Source organism: Delphinapterus leucas, chromosome 11 (genome assembly GCF_059928025.1).
Source record: "Delphinapterus leucas isolate spDelLeu-1000000601 "Yukka" chromosome 11, BTC_Dleu_Yukka2, whole genome shotgun sequence".
Classification (NCBI taxonomy): Eukaryota; Metazoa; Chordata; class Mammalia; order Artiodactyla; family Monodontidae; genus Delphinapterus; species Delphinapterus leucas.
In genome coordinates this window covers 44,883,723-44,905,229 of record NC_143139.1, presented here as the reverse complement: position 1 = coordinate 44,905,229, position 21,507 = coordinate 44,883,723, and the positions used below count along the sequence as shown (strand labels likewise).

Genomic DNA, 21,507 nt, shown 5'->3' with positions numbered 1-21,507 from the left:
TCTCACTCCCACGCCCCGCCCTGCTGCAGGCTGAGGCTGGTGACTCAGGAGGTGGGGGCCTGGGGGCGCGGGCGGGGGCTCTGGGGCTGGAGGAGGCTCCTTACTGCAGTAAGACGGCTTCTCGTCAGACTTGTCCTTGCAGTGGGAGACGCCGTCGCACGTCAGGCTGAAGTTGATGCACTCGCCATTGGCACACTCGAACTCATCTTGAGCTCGGCACGAGGAATTCACCGCTGGGGAGGAAGGTGGGGGAGCTTCCTGAGGCAGGGCCTTCGGGCTCTGAGTGCCCGTACGCCTCTCCCCCCAGGAACTGAGGCCATCCTGTCGCACCATGATGAAAGGCTTTGTGGGGCTGGGCTGCTGGAGAGTCTGGGAGGAGACGGTCCCCATCTACGCCCAGGGCCCCCCATCAGTGCCCTCCTCCCTCCTCCCCCTCTCACCCTGGCAGCTGAGGTCGTCCTGGAGGATGCGGCCCCCTCGGCAGGAGCAGTTGACATGGCCTTGGTGAGTGAGCAGACACAGGTCCTGGCAGCCCCCGTTGTTGATGCGACAAGGGGAGAGTTCGCCTGAGGCAGGGATGGAGGACAGTGGGCTAAGCGCGTCCTCTGCTGTGCACATGCAGAACGCCCCCCTACCCCCAACAGCGTCGCTGAGCTTCCTGGCACCACCTGTGACACGGTGGCTCACGGCTGGGGCGGGGGCTGCCGTGGGAAGGCCGGGTGGGAGCGTTTGGGTGAGCCTGAGGTTGAGGATGTGTGTGCTCTTAGGTGGGGTGATTGGGGCTCTGAGCCGTACTCTGGGGAGAGTCAAGCCTAAGGTCGTGTGTGTAGTGGTGGGCACCCCGGGGCACGTGTGAGGAGTGTGTGAGAGGCCGGGACAGCTGCAGATCTGTGTGTGGGACCCTTGGTCGTCAAGCCAGTGTGGGACCGTGTCTGTGCACGTGCACACAGAGAGTGGAGTAGGCAGCACCTGGGATGGGTGCGAGATCAGGTTCTGGCGGGTAGGTGTGGTTCTGAGCGGGAGGAATGGCTAGAGCGTGTGCTGGGGGTGTCCAAAGATGTGAATCAGACCAGTTGTGTGTGTGTGCGTGTGCGTGTGTGTGTGTACATGCTGGCACAGTGGGCAGGAGAGCAAGGCTGGTGGCAGCGGCCCCACTCACAGCTGTTGGTATCATTGGCCACGGCGATGATGCCCATGGGCTGCTGGGGGATGTCCACGCGCAGCAGCTTCATGTCACTGCCCACGTACTTGTTGGCCCGTTGCACGGCCCGCCGCACCCAGTCGGTCCAGAAGATGTGCTCCCCATACACAGCCAACCCGAAGGGGTGGACGGGCTCTGACTTCAGGATCACCTGGGGAGACAGCATCAGCCCGTCAAAGGGATCACTCTCGCCCCCACCTCCACCCCCTGCAGCTGGCTCCAGGGACCAGGGGCCCGGCTCCTTAGACACAGTCGCAGAAGGGGCAGGATTTGCAGAGACCTGTGATCACCTTCCTCATTTAACTGCTGAGGAAACCAAGCCTGGAAGGCTGAGGATGGCGAAGTGGCAAGGTCAGGGTCTGACTGGGACTCCCCACTGTTCCCCTGGCTCTTCCCACCATGTCAGGTGGCCTCCCTTTCTCCTGCTCCGTGCCTGGGCAATCTCCTCCCTGGCTGACCGGCAGTACCCCAGCGTCAGCCCCCTCGTGCCGCCCGTCCCGCCTGCCCCGGAGACTCACATAGCGATGGGAGCCGTCATACTCGCACCGCTCAATCTTGTCTAGGGTGGCGTCGGAGAAGTAGAGCTTCTCGGCCCGGTGGTCGATGGCCAGGCCATTGGGGGTGCGGATGTCCTTCTCGATGAGAGTCAGGACGTTGGCTCCTGACAGGGCTGCCCGCATGATGCTGGGGTGCTGCTCGTTCCAATTGGTCCAGAACATCAGGCTGGGGGGAGAGAGGGCCACGGAGATCAGGACTCAAAGCCAGCGAGTCCGCCATGGAGGGACCAGGCCCGGGCGTGCAGACAGCCAGACCCGGGGGTCGGCCAGAGTGTCAACTAGACACCTGAGGTTGCACCACAGGCAACCTCAGAGCCACCAAGGCCAACACAGCCCCAGTGCCTGGGAAGGGCTGCCACACAGACAGCTTGCATGTGTGTGTGTGTATGTGTGTGTGTGTGTGTGTGTGTATGTGCACAAGTGCTTCTCAGTGTCTGTGAAACGGCCACCTGCGTTTACTGAGAGAGCATAGCCAAGTGAGTCAGCCTCTGGGGTTCCAATCCCGGCTCCAGCACTGACCATCTAGGAACCTTAGCAAGTTACTTAACCCCTGTGTGCCTCAGTTTCCCACTCTATGAAATAGGAATACTACTACTACCTGCCCCATAGAGTGGTCTGAGGATTAAACGACAGCTGTGTGTTCTATGTGAGGATTTTCTATTACTTTTTCCTTCATTTCTCTCTTCTCCTGGCATTCAGGAAACCGTTGAGTGTCTAGTGTGTCCTAGGTCCTGGGGATGCATGGATTCTACCATCAAGTTCCCAAGAATCGCCTTCTCCATAATTTAAGGCCTTTGCATATTTGGGATCTGAGCCTCAGCTTTGCCCCTTACTAGCTCTGACCTAAGCATCCCTCTTGGCCCCTCTGAGCCTCGGCTTCCTTTCAGTGAAGGAGGTGGTGGGAACGCCCAGCCATGCCGTGCTTCTCGGGTGGGGGTGGTGGCGAGGCCCCAGAGGTGGGTGTGGAAGACCCCCGGGCTGGTCAAGCACTACACCGGTGTGAGTGTGGTCCTCAGACCACCTGCATTGGATGGCGATTCCTGGGTCTTTGTCCTGGAGATTCACGTGCAGTTAGGGTAGCGTGAGGCCAGGGAACCAGACTTGCCAGCGCTCCCCAGGCCACCCTCGTGCACCCTGGACTTTGGAAAGCATTGAGCTACACCAAAGCCAGATCCGCTTTTCAGTTCCCTCACAGGACCTGCCCTCTGCCTCCCAACCCCCAGGCCCCTGTGTCCCTCATCCTTCTGCTGTTCTGGCTACAGAGGTGTCTTGCAGAGCTGCTGGACTTATCTCCTCAAACCTCTCCAGGTCTCACTCTTTTGAACACTCCCCCTCCCCCGTCTCTCCATCCTGCCACTGTGCTCAGGTAGGAAAAGGATGCTTCCCTCCCATTAGGGAGGTGCTGGCTGCTCCTGAGCCCATGAGGATACAGCTCTGGTTTTAAAGGCCTCATCAGGGGAATGGGTGGGGTTCTGGTGGTTCCTGGAATCAGGATGGGCGCAGATGCAGGCATCTCCCTCTGGCCTCCACAAGAGAAAGCGGGTGTCCCAAGGCAGCTGCTAGTGTCATCTTCCTCCCCATCAGGGACACCCACACCCTCAGGTACAGCACACTCTGTGCTGGGAAGCGGCTTTCCTCCTATCATTATAAACTGCTCCACGTGGCAGAACAATCCGTGCTGTCACTGTGGATTCCAACTTTGGTAAAACCACTCCCCGGGAAAGGGCCGTGGGGAGTGGTGGAGAGGCTTTCCTGAGGGGCAGGCAGTCAGCACCCAGGGTTGCGGTGACTTTCTAACCGGGCTGGGGGAGGCCGCTGCCCCCTCCACACTGGCTCCCTCCCGTTCCTCCAAAGCGCTCGCCCCTTCTGGCCAAGGGAGGGCCTCTCCCAGACAGTTCGGCTCTTTCTCCTGTGCCCTGCCCGGCTTCAGTTCACCCTGTCGTCTCGCAGACCTGGCTCATGCATTGCCCCCTTGAGAATACATTCCCTGACTTCCAGCCTGGGTCAGGTCCTCGTCACCCACTCATGGAGCTCCCTGCAGCCTCGTGAGGGCAAGAATCAAATATGCCGACAAAGGGCTGACACAACCCTGCTCCCCATCGGATCCTCAGCACGTCGCTGGCTCTCAAAACCCATTTGCTGAGTGAAGGACTGAGTCCCCGGAGCTCAGAGCAAAGGAAATTAGTGGGCTCTGAATCAAACATGAGAGGCAGGCCGGGGGGCCCAGAGCACGGCCCCTCCATGGAGGCTCCAGGCTCACGAGGGACGGGCCCGGGGGGCCAGGCCCAGGCAGGTGAAGCTGCCGAGGGTCACAGCGGGGAAGACGGGATCTCCGTCATGAGCCGCGTACGTGGGGGACAGGACTGAGGCAGGAAGGACCCTCGAGCGAGCTGGTTGGCGGTGTCAGGCAGGCCGGCTTTGGGCCAGGCGTGAGTTACATCAGGGTAAGGAATCTAGGTTTGGTGCACTCACTGTTTCTACGTAGCTGCTTTTGGGTTTTGTTTGTTCCTTAGTTTCCTAGTAAAGCTTTGGGAAAACATTCCAAGCGCTGCTAAATCCAGGGGAAAAAAGTTTTGCTAGAATGTGGGCCAGCAGTCCTAAGGTGAGGCTGGGGGCTCACTAGAGGTCCACGTGATGGGGCCGGGGGCTGCCCCTGCAGGAGAGCAGAGTGGGTGGAGGCTGGGGGTGTGTACCATGCCGGGGGGTTTCCTCCCAAATTCTCCCTTGGCAACCTTAGCCCAGCCTCCTGGGCTTCCTCAAGCCTGTCCCCCACCAACCCCCCGGCACCCCCCCGCACCCCCAGCCCCAGCACCTCAACTGGGCTGGGCGTGGCTGAGGCCCCTCGCAGTCCTTCCCTGCCTGGAGCCCTCCCTCCTGTGGCGCTTGCTCAAAGCTCTTATCCGGGCTGCCCTTCCCTGGCCTTTGCAATTCCAGGCCCTGTGCCAACCCACTGCCCCCGTGCTGCCTCTTGGTCATCGCATCCAGCCCTGTGCGGTCAGCAGTTTCCCACCAGTGGTTTCTCTCCCCAGCTAGGTGGCTTGAATGGGCCCAGCTCAAGGCTTCCACACAACAGGCGTTCAGTGAACAACCTTTGCTTGAAGCTTGGAGACCCAGAAACACAGAGGACCCACTATGTGCCTTGAACATGGCTCTCTGATGAATCAATTAATCACCAAGCCAGAGGGTCCTCCACAGCTCTCTCATCCTGCCCTTGATGAGGCACCTGAAATGCTATTGTCCTCATATTACAGATGAGGAAACCAAAGCTCAGAGAGGTCACGCAGCTGGTCTAAGGTCACACAGCAAGGAAGTGGCTGAGCTCAGGTTAGAGCCAGCCTCTCCTGCTCCTGCATCCCCTTTCCTGGTCTGCCTAGGGGCAGTTCCTGCCACCCTGTGGCCCACTGTCCCCATGCCCTGGGCCCGCAGCTCACTTCTGGCACTCATCCAGCACAAAGGCCCTTGGGTGGTCGTCTCCAGACATGGTGATGACCGTCTCACGCTCGAAGGCCCCTGGGCGGGTCTGGTCCACCGTGTGGCGGGTGATGGTGGATGTCGTGTAGCTTGTCCAGTAGAGAGTATCCCAGCCACGGTGATAGGCCAGGCCTTCCACGGAGCCCACGTCTGCGAGGAGACAGGAGCAGCGATGGGTCAGGACAGGGCCAGAGAGCAGAGCGAAGGGGCAGCCTGGGCATCCCCACGCTAAGGGGATGGCCTGGGGCACCCTCTCCCTTGGCGTATGTGGGGTTGGATGGGAAGTGTGGGAGCTGGGGAGTGTGTGTGTGTGTGGCCCTCGGTGCCCCCAGCCCCTTCTGCACCCCCCTATTTCCCACCCAAATGATCCATGGTCCATCCCCCTAACCCTTCTTTCTGTGTCCTCCCACGGCTGGATAGATTTGGCTTTATGCTGTGGTCACACTTCCTGGAGCTAAAGTTCTACCAAGTTGGGCGCAAACTGGATTTCAGTAAATCAGATCCCACATGGGCTGTACTGGGGAGCTTCCTACTTAAAAAGACCCTGAACTGAATTGTCTGGTAGACATCTTAGGCTCAGGTTAAGAACTAAGTGCATGATGAAAGAGACGTAGCAGAACTTAGGTTAAAAGAAAAAGCCTCAGGGGTTTCAGTGACTTCAAGCTGTCTGGCGATGTGGTTGCCAGAAAGCTGTATTAATAGAAGTATTGTAGCCCAAACAATGGCCCGGAGAGAGGGGACACTTCTGCCAGTCTCTCCCGATCAAGCTACGATTACAGAGTATCGAGTTTAGCTTTGGACACTACATTTTTAGACAGATGTGGGGACTGGATTCTGTGAGGCAGAAAAGGGCCAAGGAGGTTGAAAGACAGGTCTGTTTTTATCACCACTGTATACCCGGCACCTAGTTCCGCGCCTGGCAGGTCTTTACGGACAGGAGTGATAAATGCATGAACAAATGAATGAGTCAAAGGACCTAGGAGCATCCAGCCCGGAGAAGAGAAAACTAGTGGAATAAAATAGCAGTTTTCAAAGAGCTGAAAGGCTGTCCTAGGATGACAGCTCTAACTCCCCCACCCTTTATGGAGCTCACACAATGTGCCCTGCGCCGAGCTAAGCTCTCCCACCTGTCGTCTCAGGTCATCCTGTCTCTGTGCACTGGCGAGCAATCTGAGGCTGAGAGAGCACAGAAAACTCGCCCAAGTGACTAAAATTCTGTGTCTGGGGTTACACCCGCCCCATCTCTGCAACCTGTTCTGTGAGCAGCGGACACACAGAGGAGAGCTTCGGCTTATTCTGTGTAGCCTGGGGGCAGAACCAGGACCAGAGGGGGCCAACTCTGCCTCCAGTTGAGGAGAGACTTTCAAGTAACTGCAATGGGTGCCGTGTGATTCGGTGGCCGTATGTCAGGGACACCGAGGCAGGTGGGATTCCGATCCGGGGCAGGGGTGGGCTGGCTGGTGTCTGCGGCTCCTCTACCCTGAGTCTGTGCTGACCCTCCCTGCACTGCCCCCCTCCACTTGCTGGGAAGAATGGAAGTCTGGGCTCACTCTCCACAATGGTGGTCCTGCCCGAGCCATCGTCATTGATCTGCTGGATGTTCCCAAAGTGGATGTCGCTGAAGAAGATGCGGTTGGGGGTGCCCGGGGAGGTGCCTGCTCGGTAGTCGAAGGCCAGAGCGATGACGTTCTTCATGTGCTCAGGGTCCTCGAAGGGCTGCACCGGCGCGTTGAGGTTGCGCTCATCCGACAGGTGGATGCTCTTGAGGATGGTGCGCTCCGAGTAGAGCAGGTAGCCTGCGTACTCACGGCACGACGCCCCATCTTCAGCCAGCATCCCGTGGGCGCAGGCGCAGGCCCGCTGCCCGCCCCCCCGGTACAGGCACAGCTGCTGGCACCCGCCGTTGGCCACCGCACACACATTGGTGCCTGGGGGTGGGAGGAAACCGGGAAGGCAGAGGTTACAGAGGGCAGGGCCACCTTGGTGCCTCTGTCATCTCAGCCGAGGTGGAAACTCTGGTTGGCGCCCGGCTCTGCCTCGGTATCCCCAGTTCAGACAACCCTCCAGGCCCCTGTGCTCAACTCCTCAGCCTCGTGGGACCCTAGAGGGTGCCCTGTGGGTCTAAGTTCTCTCCCAGCCCTTCTCACTCTGGGCTCCCAGGTGGGGCCCTCCGGCCTCTCCTGCCCAGCCCGGAGCCCCAGCCTCACCTTTCTGTCGGTCCCGGTTGAAGACTTTGATGTCTTTGAGCTGGACGCCGATGCCCGTTCGCAGGGGCACGGAGTCTGTGGCGTTGTCCTTGCTCCCGCGCTTGATGGAGCCGTTGGCGTGAGTCCTGGGGGAAGGCAAGGGCCACGAGCAGGACGTCATCCGGGGCCGGGGGGAGGGAACGGACGGCCCAGGGGAAGGCCAGGACAGTGGCCCACCTGTCACTCCAGTAGATGAACTCCTCAAACACGGACACCGAGAACATGTCCATGTTGTTGCTGGACAGAACTACCTCACGGTCCTCGCCCGTCTCCAGGTCGATCCGCTCGATCTTGTCGGTCCGGGCGTCGCACCAGTACAGCTTCCCATCCTGCGGGCCGGAGGCACCCGCTTCACTGCCAGTCCCCACGTCCCACTCACTCCTGCCTCTCTCGTCTCTCCCCTCCTTCCTCCACATCTTCCCGCTCCCTGAAATGCCGATCTGCCGACCTCTCGGCATTCTTCCAGTGCCCGCTTCTGAGTGACCCCCTCCGCCATTTCTGGGGTCGTGGAATCCTACTCTGGGTGGGTCGCTGGGCCAGAGGACCCCACGACTCCTTGGGTCCGCATCTACCCACCAATGGGCACATCACACGAGACTCAATGGGGAGCAGGGCACAGGGTAAGGGGAGATGCCCCCCAGGGTACGGGGTGCATCCCATCGGCCCCAGGGCCAAGCCTGCATCCAAACCTGATAGTCCACTGAAATGCCGTTGGGCCAGCTGATGCTGACGTTAACCAGCACCACTCGCTCAGCGCCGTCCAGGCGAGACCGCTCAATACGCGGATACTGGCCCCACTCAGTCCAGAACAAGTACCTGGGGTGGAGGCGGAAGAGGGGGGGTCAGTCCCCAGAACATGGAGGAGAGGGGGCCTGTGGCCAGAGGGACCGGGCCAGGCCAGAGCCAGGAGTGGTCAGCCTGTCCAGCTCCTCACCCCTTCTCCGGGTGGACAGTGATTGCCCGGGGCTTGTCCAGACCCTGGGAGATGACCACGTAGCGGAAAGAGCCATTGAGCCGGGCGACCTCGATGACGTCAAAGCCCTGGTCTGTCCAGTAGATGTTGCCTGAGGAGGGAGTAAGGGGGAGCTCAGGGGTCGGCTGGGGATGGAGGTACCTGGTTCCCTCCAGCCCCCTGATACCCCTGCTTCTCCCCATCTGTTCCTGCCTACCCCTTCTTCTCAGACCCTTCCTTCTGAGATCCCACTTCCCCAGTCCTCTGCCTCACCTGCAGCCCCTCAGCCCTTCCGCAACTCACCTGCGATCCAGTCCACTGCGATGCCCTCCACGCGGCCAATGCCATTGGTCACCACGTCCTCACGCCACGTCTGGTCTCGCTTAGCCCGGCTGATGGTACTTAGGCCCATGTCCACCCAGTAGATGGTGTCATTTTCTGGAGGTGGAGGAGCCAACGTGGGGACGCTCAGCAAGGTAGGGGGAAGGTGGGAGGTCAAAATCACGAGGGGATAAGGATAGAGGTGACTGAGAGCTGGGGGGACCAGGGGCTTGGAAGCGGACATAGCGGGGCAGGGGCAGCTGTGGTAAGCGTCGCCCCTTCCAGCTGCGGTCAGGCAGCCTCTCCCTGGAGCCCCAGAGCACACCACCCCAAAGGGAAGGTCATGTCCCACCCCCTCCTGCCACCAAATGTCTCACCAGCATGGAAGTCGATGCCGACAGCCAGGGAGGTCCCCGACACTGGGACCAGGGCGTCTGACTTGTCATTGGGATCCAGGGGGATTCCCCGGATTCCCTCATGCACAGAGTACAGGAGAAAGGAGCCCACACCTGCAACACAAGGACACTTTGGGCATGGGCTTTGCTGACACCCCTTAAGCTTGGCTTCTGTCACCCTCAAACCCTTTTGATACCTTCTCCCAGCCATCACACCTTCCCCCTCAACACATACTCTAGCCTGGGGGCTTGGGCAGGGAGGTCACCTGGCTGGGAGAGAGAGCAAGGGAGCATGCAGCTCTGGGGAACCACCTGTGAGACCTATAGTTCCCACTAGAGGGCAGCAGAGACCTGACTTTCTCGCTGCGCTCTGCCCTCCAATCCCACTTCAATCCACACAGCCCTGCACCCCCAAAGGTGTTAGGGAGAATCTGGGGAGGACAGTAGGACTGGGTGACTCCCAACTCTAGGTTTCCACCTTAATTTCCTCTTTGTCCTCATCCACCTGGTCTGTGTCACACCCCTGTCTCTGACACCTCGCTCCTGAGCCAGTCTCCTTCCCAGTTTCCCATTTCTTACCAGGCGCCACTCTCCATGCACCCTAGAATCCTCCCTTGCCTTTATCCCCTCACACAGCCTGTCCTCAAATGAATCCCCTAAATGGGTCCTGGTTGCTCAGGCTCCCCGAAGAAAAGGACTCATGGTCGAGTGAGTTTGGGGGGCGGCAAACACTAGAGTCGTCCCGTGGAAAATTCTGTGCAGCAGAAAAACACTTAAACTTTGTTCAACCCAGTGTTTCTTTCTATAACATCTATCACATCAAAGCGGGAGGTTCCCAGGAGTGCACTTCGGGAAATGCTGTCCTGGGGCAGGCTTGTAAATCATTCGGCAAGTTCTTGTGAAATGTCTCTGAGTTTCGTCCCTTCTCTTCAATCCAGCTGCTAAGCCCCAGCCCAGGCCAACAGCCCCCTGACTGGTCTGACTGCCTTAGTTTCTCCCTCCCCCACTCAGCCGGCTCTCTGCCGCCAGGTTAATCTGCCCCAAACACCACCTTCCAGGTGCTCCTGGCTGAGAACCCGTGAAGCCCCGCCTACCCCACAGCCTCACCCATGGCTCCCCACACCCTGCGCCATGCGGGTTGGCACCTCAGGGCCCTGCACACACCCTCCTATTGCTCTGGACCCCTTGCCTTGCGTATCGTCCCTTCTTCAAACCACACACTCAAATCCTACGTGCCCTATAAAACCCAGCAGCCAGCACACCTCTGGCGTGAAGTGGCCCTGGCGCCCCCTCCGATGTCTATTTCTCCAAAATCCTACTGAAGTCAGAGCCACTTCGCGCTGGTCGCCCCTCCTGGTTAAGGCTGCAGAGCACAGGGACAGGGGCTTCTGCCCCCTGGCTTCCTCCACGGCAGGGAGCACAGTGGGCGCTGACTAAGCATCTAACCCAGAGAACACTCAATACACCATGAACTCGGTCCTGTCCCCAAGGTGAGGAGAGGAAGGTGGGCTGCAGAGTAGGAAGGGTCGGGTTGGGTTGGGGACCAGGGTCAAGGCGGGGAGCAGGGGCAGGGGCACTGACCCTCGCAGGCCTGCTGGCCACTCCGGAGGCTGTAGCCAGCTGTGCACATGCAGGAGCGGGTGGACTCCGACGTGGGCAGGCAGAGCTGGGAGCAGTCGCCGTTGTTGACGCTGCAGGGGTTGGTGCCCTCGTGGTCTGGGGTCAGGTGGGAGGCAGAGAGAAAGGGTTAGTGGCTCTCCTCGGGACCGCGGTGTCAGGCTCACACCCCTTTACCCTGGACCCTGTGGGGGTCACCACCCAACCCCGCTCTCAGGTCTTCTGTCCTGCAGGGCCCCTGGCCCTTGGGTGGTGAGCAGAGCCTAACCCATTTTCACTCCCATTTGCTTACTTGCCCAGGGGTTCCTGCAGCCCCTCCTGGCCACAGCCCCAACCTCTGTGACCCCCATCCCACTGCCCCTGCCCCTCGCCCCCCGCCTCACCCAGCTGGATGCTCTCATCGTAGACCTTCATGTGCATCACCAGGGTGGTGCTGTTCCGCAGGACCACGGCGCCCGAGCCGTCAGCCTTGTTGCACGTGCCCATCTTCTCTGACACCTGATCTGCCCACCACAGCTTGTCCCCTGTGGTGGCAGGAGGAGATGAGACCCTGGGGAAGGCCCCGCCCCCAGGCCAGACCTGTCTCCTGGCCAGTCTGGCCCGCCTGCTCTGCTCTGGTCCCTGCTCCCACCCAGGGGCCCTCACCCATGATGGCCAGGGCGGTGGCCTTGCCCAGCTGGTTCCGCATGGCGTCGATGACCTCTAGCCCACTCCCGTCCAGGTTGCAGCGGTTGATGGTATGGTTCTTGGAGCTGATCCAGTAGAGTTTGCTTTCAGGGAAGTCGATAGCCAGGCCTGGAAGAGGAGGGGGGTGTCACTGCCAGAGAGCATGGCACCAGGGCCGGGATCCAGGAGCCTGACCCAGCTGGGCCTCTCACGTCTGGGGATACAGAGTGAGGTACAGAGTATGTGTGTGGTTTTGGGAGGAGGGTGGTGAGAGCAAGTACTAAGCCAGAAGTTTGGGGAGATGGAGCGACAGCTGGGGAGAACACTGAGAGCACCTCCTGGTGGAGGAATTAGGGGAGGCAGGGCTGCAGGGCAGCAGGGTGAGCTCGTACCCACAGGGCCCCTCTGGCCACTGAAGAGCAGGGTGCGGTTGCTGCCGTCCATGTTGGCCATGCTGATGTTGTCACCGTCCGTCCAGTAGAGCTTCCTGGGGGCGCCAGGAGGGGAGGGTCAGAGTCCTCTTCTCCCCCCACTCCACACCCCATGCTCCCCAACCCTGGGCCCTGGACCTACCCACGCAGCGGGTGGACAACCAGGCCGTGGGGCTGCTCCAAGCCCTGCACCACCGCATTCTTGAAGGAGCCGTCCAGCCGGGCCACGTTGATCTGCTTCTTGTTGGTGTCGTAGCTTGTCCAGAACAGGTTTCGGGACACCCAGTCGACAGCCAGCCCATGGGCATTTGGCAAGTCTGGGGACACAGTGGGGAGTTGTGATTGGGTGTTTTCAGGACACAGGTCAGGAGGCTCGCGGGGAGGGGCCAGCCTGGTTTCTGGGGGAACAGGGATCATGAAACCAGGACTGGAGCCAGAGAGGGAAAAGAATTTGGAGAAGGAACATCAGGACCAAGGGGACCAGGTAGTGGGGCTAGGACCAGGGTTGGGAGCGAGGGCGGGGTTGGGGGGTACCCATGCCCAGTAGGGGTTCCAGGGCCAGGACAGAACCTGCAGAGACAACCGTCTCCACGCCTGTGCCATTGATGAAGGCCCGCTTGATGGCCTGGGTCCGCACGTCGGACCAGTAAACGCGCTGCTCTCGGGCATCGTAGTCCAGCACCGTGACGTTGTCGATATCAGGCACCGTGAAGGAGATGATGTAGTTGTAGTAGGGGGCGTCCAGGTCCACGCCCCGGATCTCCATCTGACGTGCGTACAGCAGGAACTTCTTAAACTCTGTGGGCACGGGGCAGGTCACTGACGGCGGCCCCCTGCCTCCACGCTTCCCACCCCCCCGGATTCTCCTGGTTCCTTCTGTTTGCTGCTGGCCCTTGGCTATCAGGGAGACCCTGTTGGGCATAACCTTCCTGCCGGAGTGCCAGCCTCTTCCTACAGCAGCTGTCTCTGGAGCCTCTCCGTTCAGGATGCTCCCAGCTGAGACTGCCGACCTTCACTTAGAACCTGGAGCTTGGGTACCTGACCCTTTCCCCTTCAGCCTTGGAGGGGGGGCCTCCTACCATAGCAGGTGGTGCTGTCCTTGTGGAGCTTCATGAGGTGCGGGCAGGCGCAGGAAACCGTCCGGTTGTAGTTGATGAGGCACAGGTGGGAGCAGGGGCCCCGGCCCCCATTGGCCTCACAGGGGTTGGGAGCTGGGAGGGCAGGGGAAAGCAAGAGCATCCAGTGACCCTACTGGCCCTGCTCACCTGGTCTTCACCCTCTCCACTCCCCTTCCTGTCCCAGCATCGCTGCTGCCAGGCCCACCTCTGTCAGCAGGCTGGCTCACCCCCACCGCCCCAGCATAGACCCCTCCTCTCTTGGAAGCTTCTACAGAGGCTGCTGGCTCCTTTCTGGTCCCTTACCCATGGGCTGCCGGGAGGGGTGATACACCTGCAGGTCGAAGGGCTGGGTGTTGGTCCTCTGTACCACGGTGACATTGTGGCCGGTCCACTTGTTGGCCTTGGCCAGCGTGTTTGTCCGCCAGTCCGTCCAGTACACCTCGCCACCATACAGTGTCACTGCAAACGGGTGCGACAGGAACTCGTGTCCCCGAAGCACCTCCATGTGACCGGAGCCGTCGTAACGGGCTGAGTAAATGGCGTCTGACCTGAGAGCGTGGTCGGGGCAGAGTGAGGAGCCGGGTGGGGACCTCAGACCTCGGGGCACGTGGCCTGGGGCTCCCACCCTCCATGCCCCAGCCCACGGCACCCTGTGGAGCAGGAACCACGTGGCTCGAGGTCTGGGATCCCAGCTCTGACCCCAATTCCCCTGACCCAGGTCTTTCAGCTTGCTTCTCCCCAAGGCTGCTGTTAGCACACAGGGCTGTGGTGAAGACTAGAAAAAGGGACCCGCTTTGGGGACACCACCTAGAAAAAGTCTCCCCTCTCCCTGGGCAGACAGAGTCCCTAGGAGAGCACACAGATGTGTGAGGATGGCGTTGCACTTCGGCCCTCGGCGGGCACTCCCGTGCAGGGGGCAGCCCTGCCTCTACCCTCTTCCATCTGCTCCTCTTCCCCAGCCCAGACTCTCCTCTCACTCAGTCCTCTTCCTGGTCCCTTGGCCGTGTGGCTCTGGCTCCAGCTCCCCGGGGTCTTCTCACCACCCTCATGGCTGCCAGGTCCTGGGACCCTTGGCTCCACCCTGTCCCTAAGGAGGAGGGGAGGATGGAGGCCTCCTGGATGAGGCGCTGGTGCCGACCTGGCGTCGATCCAGAGGATGCGCTTCTCCAGGTAATCCACGGTGAGCCCGTTGGGCCAGCCCCCAGAGCCCGTCTCCCGGTGGATGGTGCGGCGCCCAGCCCCACTCATGGAGGCTGCCTCGATGCGGGGCAGGCTGGCATCCCAGTCCGTCCAAAACAAGATCCTGGGGAGCGGGGAGGGAGTCAGGATGGCCAAGGTCGAGGCCCGGGGAAGGGGCTCTGCTAGGATCCTTGGTGAAGGCCGGAGGGAGCAAATAGCATTGAGGAGGCAGCTACGCCTGGCCCGGCCCGGCCGAACGAGGCTTCAGGGGGGTCATGAGGCCAGAACAGGGCTGGGCGGGGTCCTCACCCATCCCGGGGATCCAGTGCAATCGCCCTTGGGTGCTCAATGTCACCGGCCAGCAGCGTGGTCCGAAGGGTCCCATCCAGCTTGGCCACCTCAATCTGGTCCAGGTTACTCTCCACCCAGTAGATGTTGCCTGCGATCCAGTCTACAGCCAGGCCCTCGGGTGTGGCTAGGCCATACTGAATCACCACCTCGAAACTGGTCAGGGCTGGAGAAGAGAGGTTGCAGGAGGTTAGAATCGCCTGGGGTGGGGTGAATTCACGATATCCTAGGAACCCTGGATGGCCCACCCTCAACCCTGACACCTCTGCAAACACCTCTGGTGTGCTCCAGATTTGACTGGGGTTCCCAGAGCCCCCGCTCTCCTCACCCAGGCCCCCTGCCCCAGGAGGTCAAGTAGAAGCCTGGCTTCCAGAACACTGGAGAAGGGGAAGTGGCAGCTATCTTCTGCCTGCAACTCTCTGAAGGGCTAATCCCTGGTAGGAGGTCAGAGCAGAGGGTGAGAGCTTTGGGGAACAGACCTAGACCCAATATGAGGCAGACAGAACTTTCTAGAGGTTTTTCAATGGTTTTATATACATATATGTGTGTACATATATATGTATATATATGTCATTAATTTAGAAACCATTACATAGTGTGAACATTTTCACAGTCTACTAAGCCATCCTCTTGTTGATGGATATTTGAGGTGGTTCCAGGGTTTCTCTATGACCAACAATACCAACTCCTCTAGTAAACTGGGCTTCTTCTAAGTCTTTGCTCAGACGTCAGCTTCTCAGGGGGCCTTCCTTGACCATCCTATTCAAATACCACCCCCATTCTCCCTACCCACCTTGCCTCCTTTCTTTTTATCCACAGCGCTACCCGCTCTGTCACAGTCCATGTCGCACTCATTTGCTGTGCTTATATCTGACGTTCCCACTGGTGTGTAAGCTCCATGAGGGCAGACATTTTGGCCTGTTTGCTCCCTGCTGTCTCCCCTGGGCCCGGTGTGTGTAGCAGGGGCTCAGGAATGTGGGGTTTTTTGGTTTTTTGTTTTGGCCGCGCCGAGGGGCATGCGGGATCTTAGTTCCCCGACCAGGGATCAAACCTGCGCCCCCTGCAGTGGAAGCGTGGAGTCTGAACCACTGGACCACCAGGGAAGTCCCAGGAATGTGTATTGTTAGTGAAGGAAATCTGTGATGGGTCAGGCCGCCTTGGACAGCAGGCAGGGTTCAGGTACCCCCCCCCCAAATGCCTTTTTTCTTGCAAGCCTGCAATTCTGGCCATTTCAAAGAAAGGCTGATCATTTTGTTAATTATCAGTCTGGCAGCTCTGCTGACAATAATTACGGGGCGTCAGGCACTGAGACCCACAGCAAAATCTAACCCAATTAACAAGAGTGTGGGGGACAGGGGAGCTAAGGGCCTCGGCTCCTGGCAGCCTGCATCTGGTCCCACGGTTCTGAGTGCCCAAGGGCCCGGTCTGGGTGCACTGGGCCTCGCGTCGGTCCTGGGCAGGCGGTGGTCACCTCCGTTGTCCAGCAGCTTCCCGCGGTAGATCTTGTCCTCCACCACGTCGGTCCAGTAGAGGGCGCTCTGGCTGAGGTGGAAGTCCAGGGCGATGGTGTTGCGCAGGCCGGGCACCAGGACGCTGTAGTCCCCTTTGTGAAGGTCGATGCGCCGGATCTCATGGCGGTTGGAGAAGATGATAAACGGCTTGAAAGGGTCTGAGGAGGAGTGTGCTGGGTCACAAGGGGCCTGTTGCCTCCGAGCCACCCTGTCCAGGGGAAGGCAGGGTCTCCATGGGCCCTGGCACCGGGCCTGGATGGAAAGCTCAGCCTCTGGCATTCGGCCGCCCGAGTCCAGCCTACTGCAGCTCAGGGGCCTGCCCGGCCTGCCCAGCTGCCCGGCCACCCCGACCCACGTCTCACCCAGGCTGCGGCAGCTCTCGCCGTCCGGCTCCAGCACCCAGCCCTCATAGCAGGAGCACTTCACACTGAACTTGTTCTGGTCGCACTTCTGGCTGCACTTGAGGTGCTTGGCGCAGTAGCTCTGGATCTGGCACGTGTGGTTGTCAGGCCCCAGCTCCATGCCCAGAGGACACGAGCACACTATGCCTTCGCCAGGTGCCACCGAGCAGTTGTGGCTGCAGCCACCGTTGTTCAGAGAGCACTGGTCTGGGGGGTGGGGAGCGAGGGACAGGACCAGGGTCAGGATCCGGAAGGAGGCAGGACCGTGGCCTGGCTGGGCCCCAAGTCCCCAGTAGCCGAGACGGCACCCTGGCACCCTGCCTGTGGCGTCCTTTCCATTCCTCTGTCCCACTGCTTCCCAGGCTCCCTCGGGACCAGGGTTGGGACCCTGGCACCCACCACGTAGGACCAACCCTCTCCTTCCCCTGAGGAGCACCCGTCCATTGTGGCTGCATCTCTCTCTGGCCTCTATTTCCCTGCCCCTTCTTGAGCCCACCGTGGGGGCCCCAGCCTTTCGCCTCTTTCTGGGAGGGTCCCCTTTCCTCTCTCTCTCCTGATGTAGGTGTGATTTGGAGGGGTTGTGGTAGGGAGTGTCCTGCTCTGGGTCCTCTGACACGCCCTGGGACCTGCCAGCCCTGAAGGATGACCCGTCAGCAGTTCTCAGGGCCAGTCCTTATCTCCTACTCTTCTCCTCCGAGAACCTGACTCTGCTTGGCTCAGAGGAGATAAGGCTGCTCTGCACTGCTCTGCAGCATGAGCCGTGGCTGAGTGGGCTGAGCCTGCAGGGTGGGGCTGCGCTGCACTGTCTCCACAGCACCTCGCGAGCAGTGTGACCTTGGGCCAGTTACTTAACCTCTCTGAGCCTCAGTTTTCTCATCTGTAAGATGGGGGTGAGGATCATATCTGCCTCACAGAGCTCCTTTATGGATTAAATGCTTTAACAGTGTGACGCTTAGCACAGCCTCTTGGCAAAGTGAGTCCTAAATCGACACGGGTGTTTGTTAATTGCTCTGGGTACTACTTGCCCAGCTGCCACAGCTGTCCTTTTCCAGTCTGAGGCCTCTCCCCACAGAGCTTGTCCTGTTCCACTGCCCTGGCCTGGCCCAGACTCCTTATCCAGCCCCCCTGCCCACTCCTCTGCTGGGGCCTCTCGTAGGCCCAGGCCTCACCGCAGAGCTCTCCCTCATCCGAGCCATCTCCACAGTCATCGTTGCCGTCACACAGCTTGTCAGGGGGCAGGCAGACCGAGGTGTTGTTGGCACAGGGGTGTGAGGGTGGCCTGCAGGCCAGGGACTCACAGTTCTCCTCATCCGAGTTGTCCTCACAGTCGCTGTCGCCATCGCACACCCACGCTTTGCTGATGCACCGAGCTGGGGGATGGGTAGAGCATGAGGGGCCAGGCCTGGGCAGCAGGGCTCTCCGTGCCCTTCTTCCCAGACCCAGTGGGCTTCTCTAACAGGGTCACGACTACAAGGCCTTGGGGTCCACTAGGAACCTTGAGGCTTTTTCTGTCAAATTCACATGGGCAACAAAGAAGGTAGGAATCTGTAGGAGGTGTTGAAGCTCAACACTGGTGAGGGTTTTGGCTCCCAGGGCCCTTAGTGCAGGCCCTGGCCCCTGCATGCCTTCCCCCTTGCATCAGGCACAAGCTTTTTCTGTGCAGCCTTTTGCCTCACAATGTCCCCACCCCACTCCTCACAGCACAGTGCTGTCTCCCTTGCCACTGCTCTGCTCTCAGCAGGGTCTCCTCCTGTCCATGCCGTTTCCCTTCAGTCCTTTTTACCAGAGTCTTTGCAGCCAAACTTGACATTGGGGTCACAGACGTGGGTCACTCCCTCACAGCTCTTCTCGTCACTGGAGTCCATGCAGTCAGTGTCCCCATCACAGCGCCACCGCAGGGGGATGCACAGACCATCCAGCCGGCACTGGAACTCATCATTGTGGCAGCCGCCAGGAGGCCTTGTGGCTGCAGGGGGACAGGGGCACGGGGGGGTTGAGGGCTCCAGGTCAGCTGTTCCCATCTCTACCTTCTCAACCCCCTCCTGCTACACCCAGCCTGGGGCTATGAGCTGAGGCAGGGATGGAGAGTTCTCTGAGTCCTGCTGACACCCCTCAAAAGCGCTAACTCAGAGTCAGGGCTATTACACCTTCCAGGACTCAGAAATCACCTCGTCTAATCTCCCTATTTTACACACGAGAGCTTGACTGGATAAGCAATTTGCTAATAAGCCAGAGCTCAAATGCCCCCACCTCAGCCTAGCCTCCGTTTCATTCATTCACTTCACAAACACTTATTGAGCACCTACTGTGTGCCAGGCACTGTTTCAGGTGCCAGCATGAACAAGACAAAGTCCTTACCCTCATAGAGCTGAAGTCCTAGCAGGCAAGAGAAACAGTGAAGACATGACACAAAAATCCAGAATGGAACTGCAGGTAGTGATCAAGGCTATGCAGACAAAGCCAGGTCAAGGTCAGGGAGGATGGGATGCTACTTGAGACAAGACAGTCAGGAAAGGCCCTTAAGCAGGAGACGTTTGAGCCGAGGCCTGAATGACGTGAGCCATGAGATTAACTGGAGTTGCATTCCAGGAAGAGGGAACAGCTAGTGCAAAGTCTCTGAGGTAGGACCATGCAGGGCATATTGGAAAAATGCCCAGGGCATATTTAAGGCTGCACAGTTGGAGCAGAGTGAAGGAGGAGATGAGTGGCAGGAATGCAGGTCAGATAGGTTGGGGGAGTCCAGCAGGCCATGGAGCGGGACTCAGCAGGAATTCAAAGTGTACAGGGAGCCAGTGCAGGCTTGAGGGCAGGGCCGGGGAGAGATCTGACATGTTCTGTAGGATCACACTGGCTGCTCTGGTGAGATCTGACTCAGGAGTCTGGGGAAGGAGCGGAAGCAGCACCCGAGGCACAGGTGACTGTGCACGAGCCTCACCTCACACTCCCGCTCCCCCGACCTGCCCCACCAGGAACACGGTCGACGCGCTCATCTCATGCCTGGACTTCAGCAGCAACCTCCGAGCCGAGTTTCCTTCCTCAGGGCCCCGAACCTCTTTCCAATCTAATGCCCTTCCAGGATCGTCTTCTGAAAGCATTTCCTACATCTTATCACCTTCCAGCTTTGAGATCCTTTGAAGGTCCCCAGTGCCTGACCTGCTTTCACCTGCTGTTGTAATCTACCCCCTCCAGGCACTGCCTCATTCCCTGCTGTCCCCTCTAGTCTGAGGGGCCCCACGCAGCCCCACTGGCCCCTGCAGCAGTACGCAGTTTCACCTTCGAAGTCTTACTGCTGGGTTCTCCAGGCCACTCCCACCCTCCATCTAAAGACCCTTCCTCTAGTTACCGGGGGTACGGGGGGGAAGGATAAAATGGAAGACTGGGATTGACACCTACACACTACTATATATAAGATAGATGACTAGTAAGGATCTACTGTAGAGCACAGGGAACTCTAATCAATACTCTGTAATGGCCTATATGGGAAAAGAATCTAAAAAAGAGTGGATCTAGGTATATGTATAGCAGATTCACTTTGCTGTATACCCGAAACTAACACAACATTGTAAATCAACTATACCCCAATAAAAATTAAAAAAAAAAAAAAAAGACCCTCTCTCTTGTCCATTTACCCACAGCCTAATCCCTCTTCGGGGCCCAGTTCAAATCCCACCTCCGCCGGAATGGTCCCAGACCATTCCAGCTCACAACTATAGTTAACAACTGCTACCAATCATGACATCTCTGCTCCCACGGGCCAGGCCCCCGCACACCTCCTCTCACTTCACAGAGGAGGAAGCCAAGGCTCAGAGGAAGCAACTTGTCCGAGTTCACCCAGCTTGTGAGGGGCAGAGAGCTCTTCCCACCTCACCACTTCACGGGGCTCCAGGGGTCCTCTTCTCAGAATCCCAAGGCACTATTACCCGTCCCACTCACCCGACCCTTCTCAGAGACGGCCCTCGAGGCTCAGTGACTGTTTCCTGGGCCTCGGGAGACCCTCCCCATCCTCCCTCTTAGTGCTGGGCCTGCAGTGGGTACTCAGTGCTTTCAGTACTGTCCCCACTATGCACACCTTAATTCTACAAGGCAGAGGTTGTAAGCTGGTGGTCCAGGGGCCAGATGAGGCCTACAGAGAGATTTTGGTCTGCCATGTTTTTAAAACTTTTCAAATCAATTTCCAGTTGTATGGGTTGATTTGCTCTCCCTAAAAAGATGCTGAAGTCCTAATTCACAGTACCTGTGAACATGACCTTATTTGGAAATAGGTCTTCCTTTGCAGACGATCAACTTAAGATGAGGTCATTAGGGTGGGCCCTAATCCAATATGACTGCGTCCTTATATAAAGAGGCAACCTGGACACAGAGACAGACACGCACCCAGCGAGAACGCCATGAAAGATGGAGGCAGGGATCGGGGTGAAGCATGCAAAAGCCAAGGAACGCCAAATATTGCCATCGAACGCCAGAAGCTAGGAGAGAAGCCTGGAATAGATTCTCCCCCATAACCCTTAGAAGGAACCAACCCTGCCAACATTTTGGTCTTGGACTTCTAGCCTCCAGAACTGTGAGACAATAAATTTCTATTGTTTAAGCTACTTAGTTTGTGGTACTTTGTTACAGCAGCTCTAGGAAACTAATATACCAGTGCTTTAAAATGGGTAGATTTCACATATAAATCTGCATTTCTGACTTCTCTTGAGGTCAGGGCAATCTCGGGTCTGCATTCTTCCATGGTAACCATCGGCCAGGGATGAGAAACCAACACCCCTTGAGGAGGTCTGTGCCTTCCAGTAACCCTCGCCTCCACGGGGGATCCCACAGACGCTAGGTCCTGGAGGCCTCGGCACTGGGGACCCCACAGAGCCAACCCTTCTCTCCTTTGGTCCCCACTGGGCTCATTCACCCCTACCCCTCTGAGCATCCCTTTTTCATGCTACCAGCTACCAAAAACGAGCTGTGTGCCTTCCGCGTACCATCTCACTGAAACCTCACACCAACATGATGATGCCCGTGCTATTATCATCCCCACCTTGCAGATGAAACTCACAGGGGCCCACGGAGATTAAGTAACTTGCTCGAGGCCGCCCAGATAGTAA

At 58.8% G+C, this 21,507-nt stretch overlaps 1 protein-coding gene across 5 annotated transcripts in view; it reads right to left on the bottom strand.

Moving 5' to 3' along the window:
- Positions 1–21,507, bottom strand: part of LRP1 (LDL receptor related protein 1) — a 79,711-nt gene that overhangs the window by 19,484 nt on the left and 38,720 nt on the right. For all 5 annotated transcript variants that reach the window (XM_089920890.1, XM_089920891.1, XM_089920893.1 and 2 more), the window contains exons 21-46: positions 18,198–18,380; positions 17,584–17,784; positions 16,376–16,621; positions 15,974–16,171; positions 14,464–14,668; positions 14,114–14,278; positions 13,279–13,523; positions 12,937–13,068; positions 12,428–12,655; positions 12,000–12,174; positions 11,819–11,913; positions 11,406–11,555; positions 11,144–11,284; positions 10,725–10,859; positions 9,126–9,257; positions 8,731–8,865; positions 8,410–8,539; positions 8,165–8,291; positions 7,653–7,804; positions 7,437–7,561; positions 6,780–7,157; positions 5,190–5,379; positions 1,720–1,924; positions 1,160–1,352; positions 441–566; positions 105–233 (exon numbers count right to left, since the gene is read on the bottom strand). In XM_089920890.1, coding sequence (XP_089777016.1) covers positions 105–233; positions 441–566; positions 1,160–1,352; positions 1,720–1,924; positions 5,190–5,379; positions 6,780–7,157; positions 7,437–7,561; positions 7,653–7,804; positions 8,165–8,291; positions 8,410–8,539; positions 8,731–8,865; positions 9,126–9,257; positions 10,725–10,859; positions 11,144–11,284; positions 11,406–11,555; positions 11,819–11,913; positions 12,000–12,174; positions 12,428–12,655; positions 12,937–13,068; positions 13,279–13,523; positions 14,114–14,278; positions 14,464–14,668; positions 15,974–16,171; positions 16,376–16,621; positions 17,584–17,784; positions 18,198–18,380 — 4,521 coding nt within the window. The remainder of the gene's footprint in view (positions 1–104; positions 234–440; positions 567–1,159; positions 1,353–1,719; positions 1,925–5,189; positions 5,380–6,779; positions 7,158–7,436; positions 7,562–7,652; positions 7,805–8,164; positions 8,292–8,409; positions 8,540–8,730; positions 8,866–9,125; positions 9,258–10,724; positions 10,860–11,143; positions 11,285–11,405; positions 11,556–11,818; positions 11,914–11,999; positions 12,175–12,427; positions 12,656–12,936; positions 13,069–13,278; positions 13,524–14,113; positions 14,279–14,463; positions 14,669–15,973; positions 16,172–16,375; positions 16,622–17,583; positions 17,785–18,197; positions 18,381–21,507) is intronic.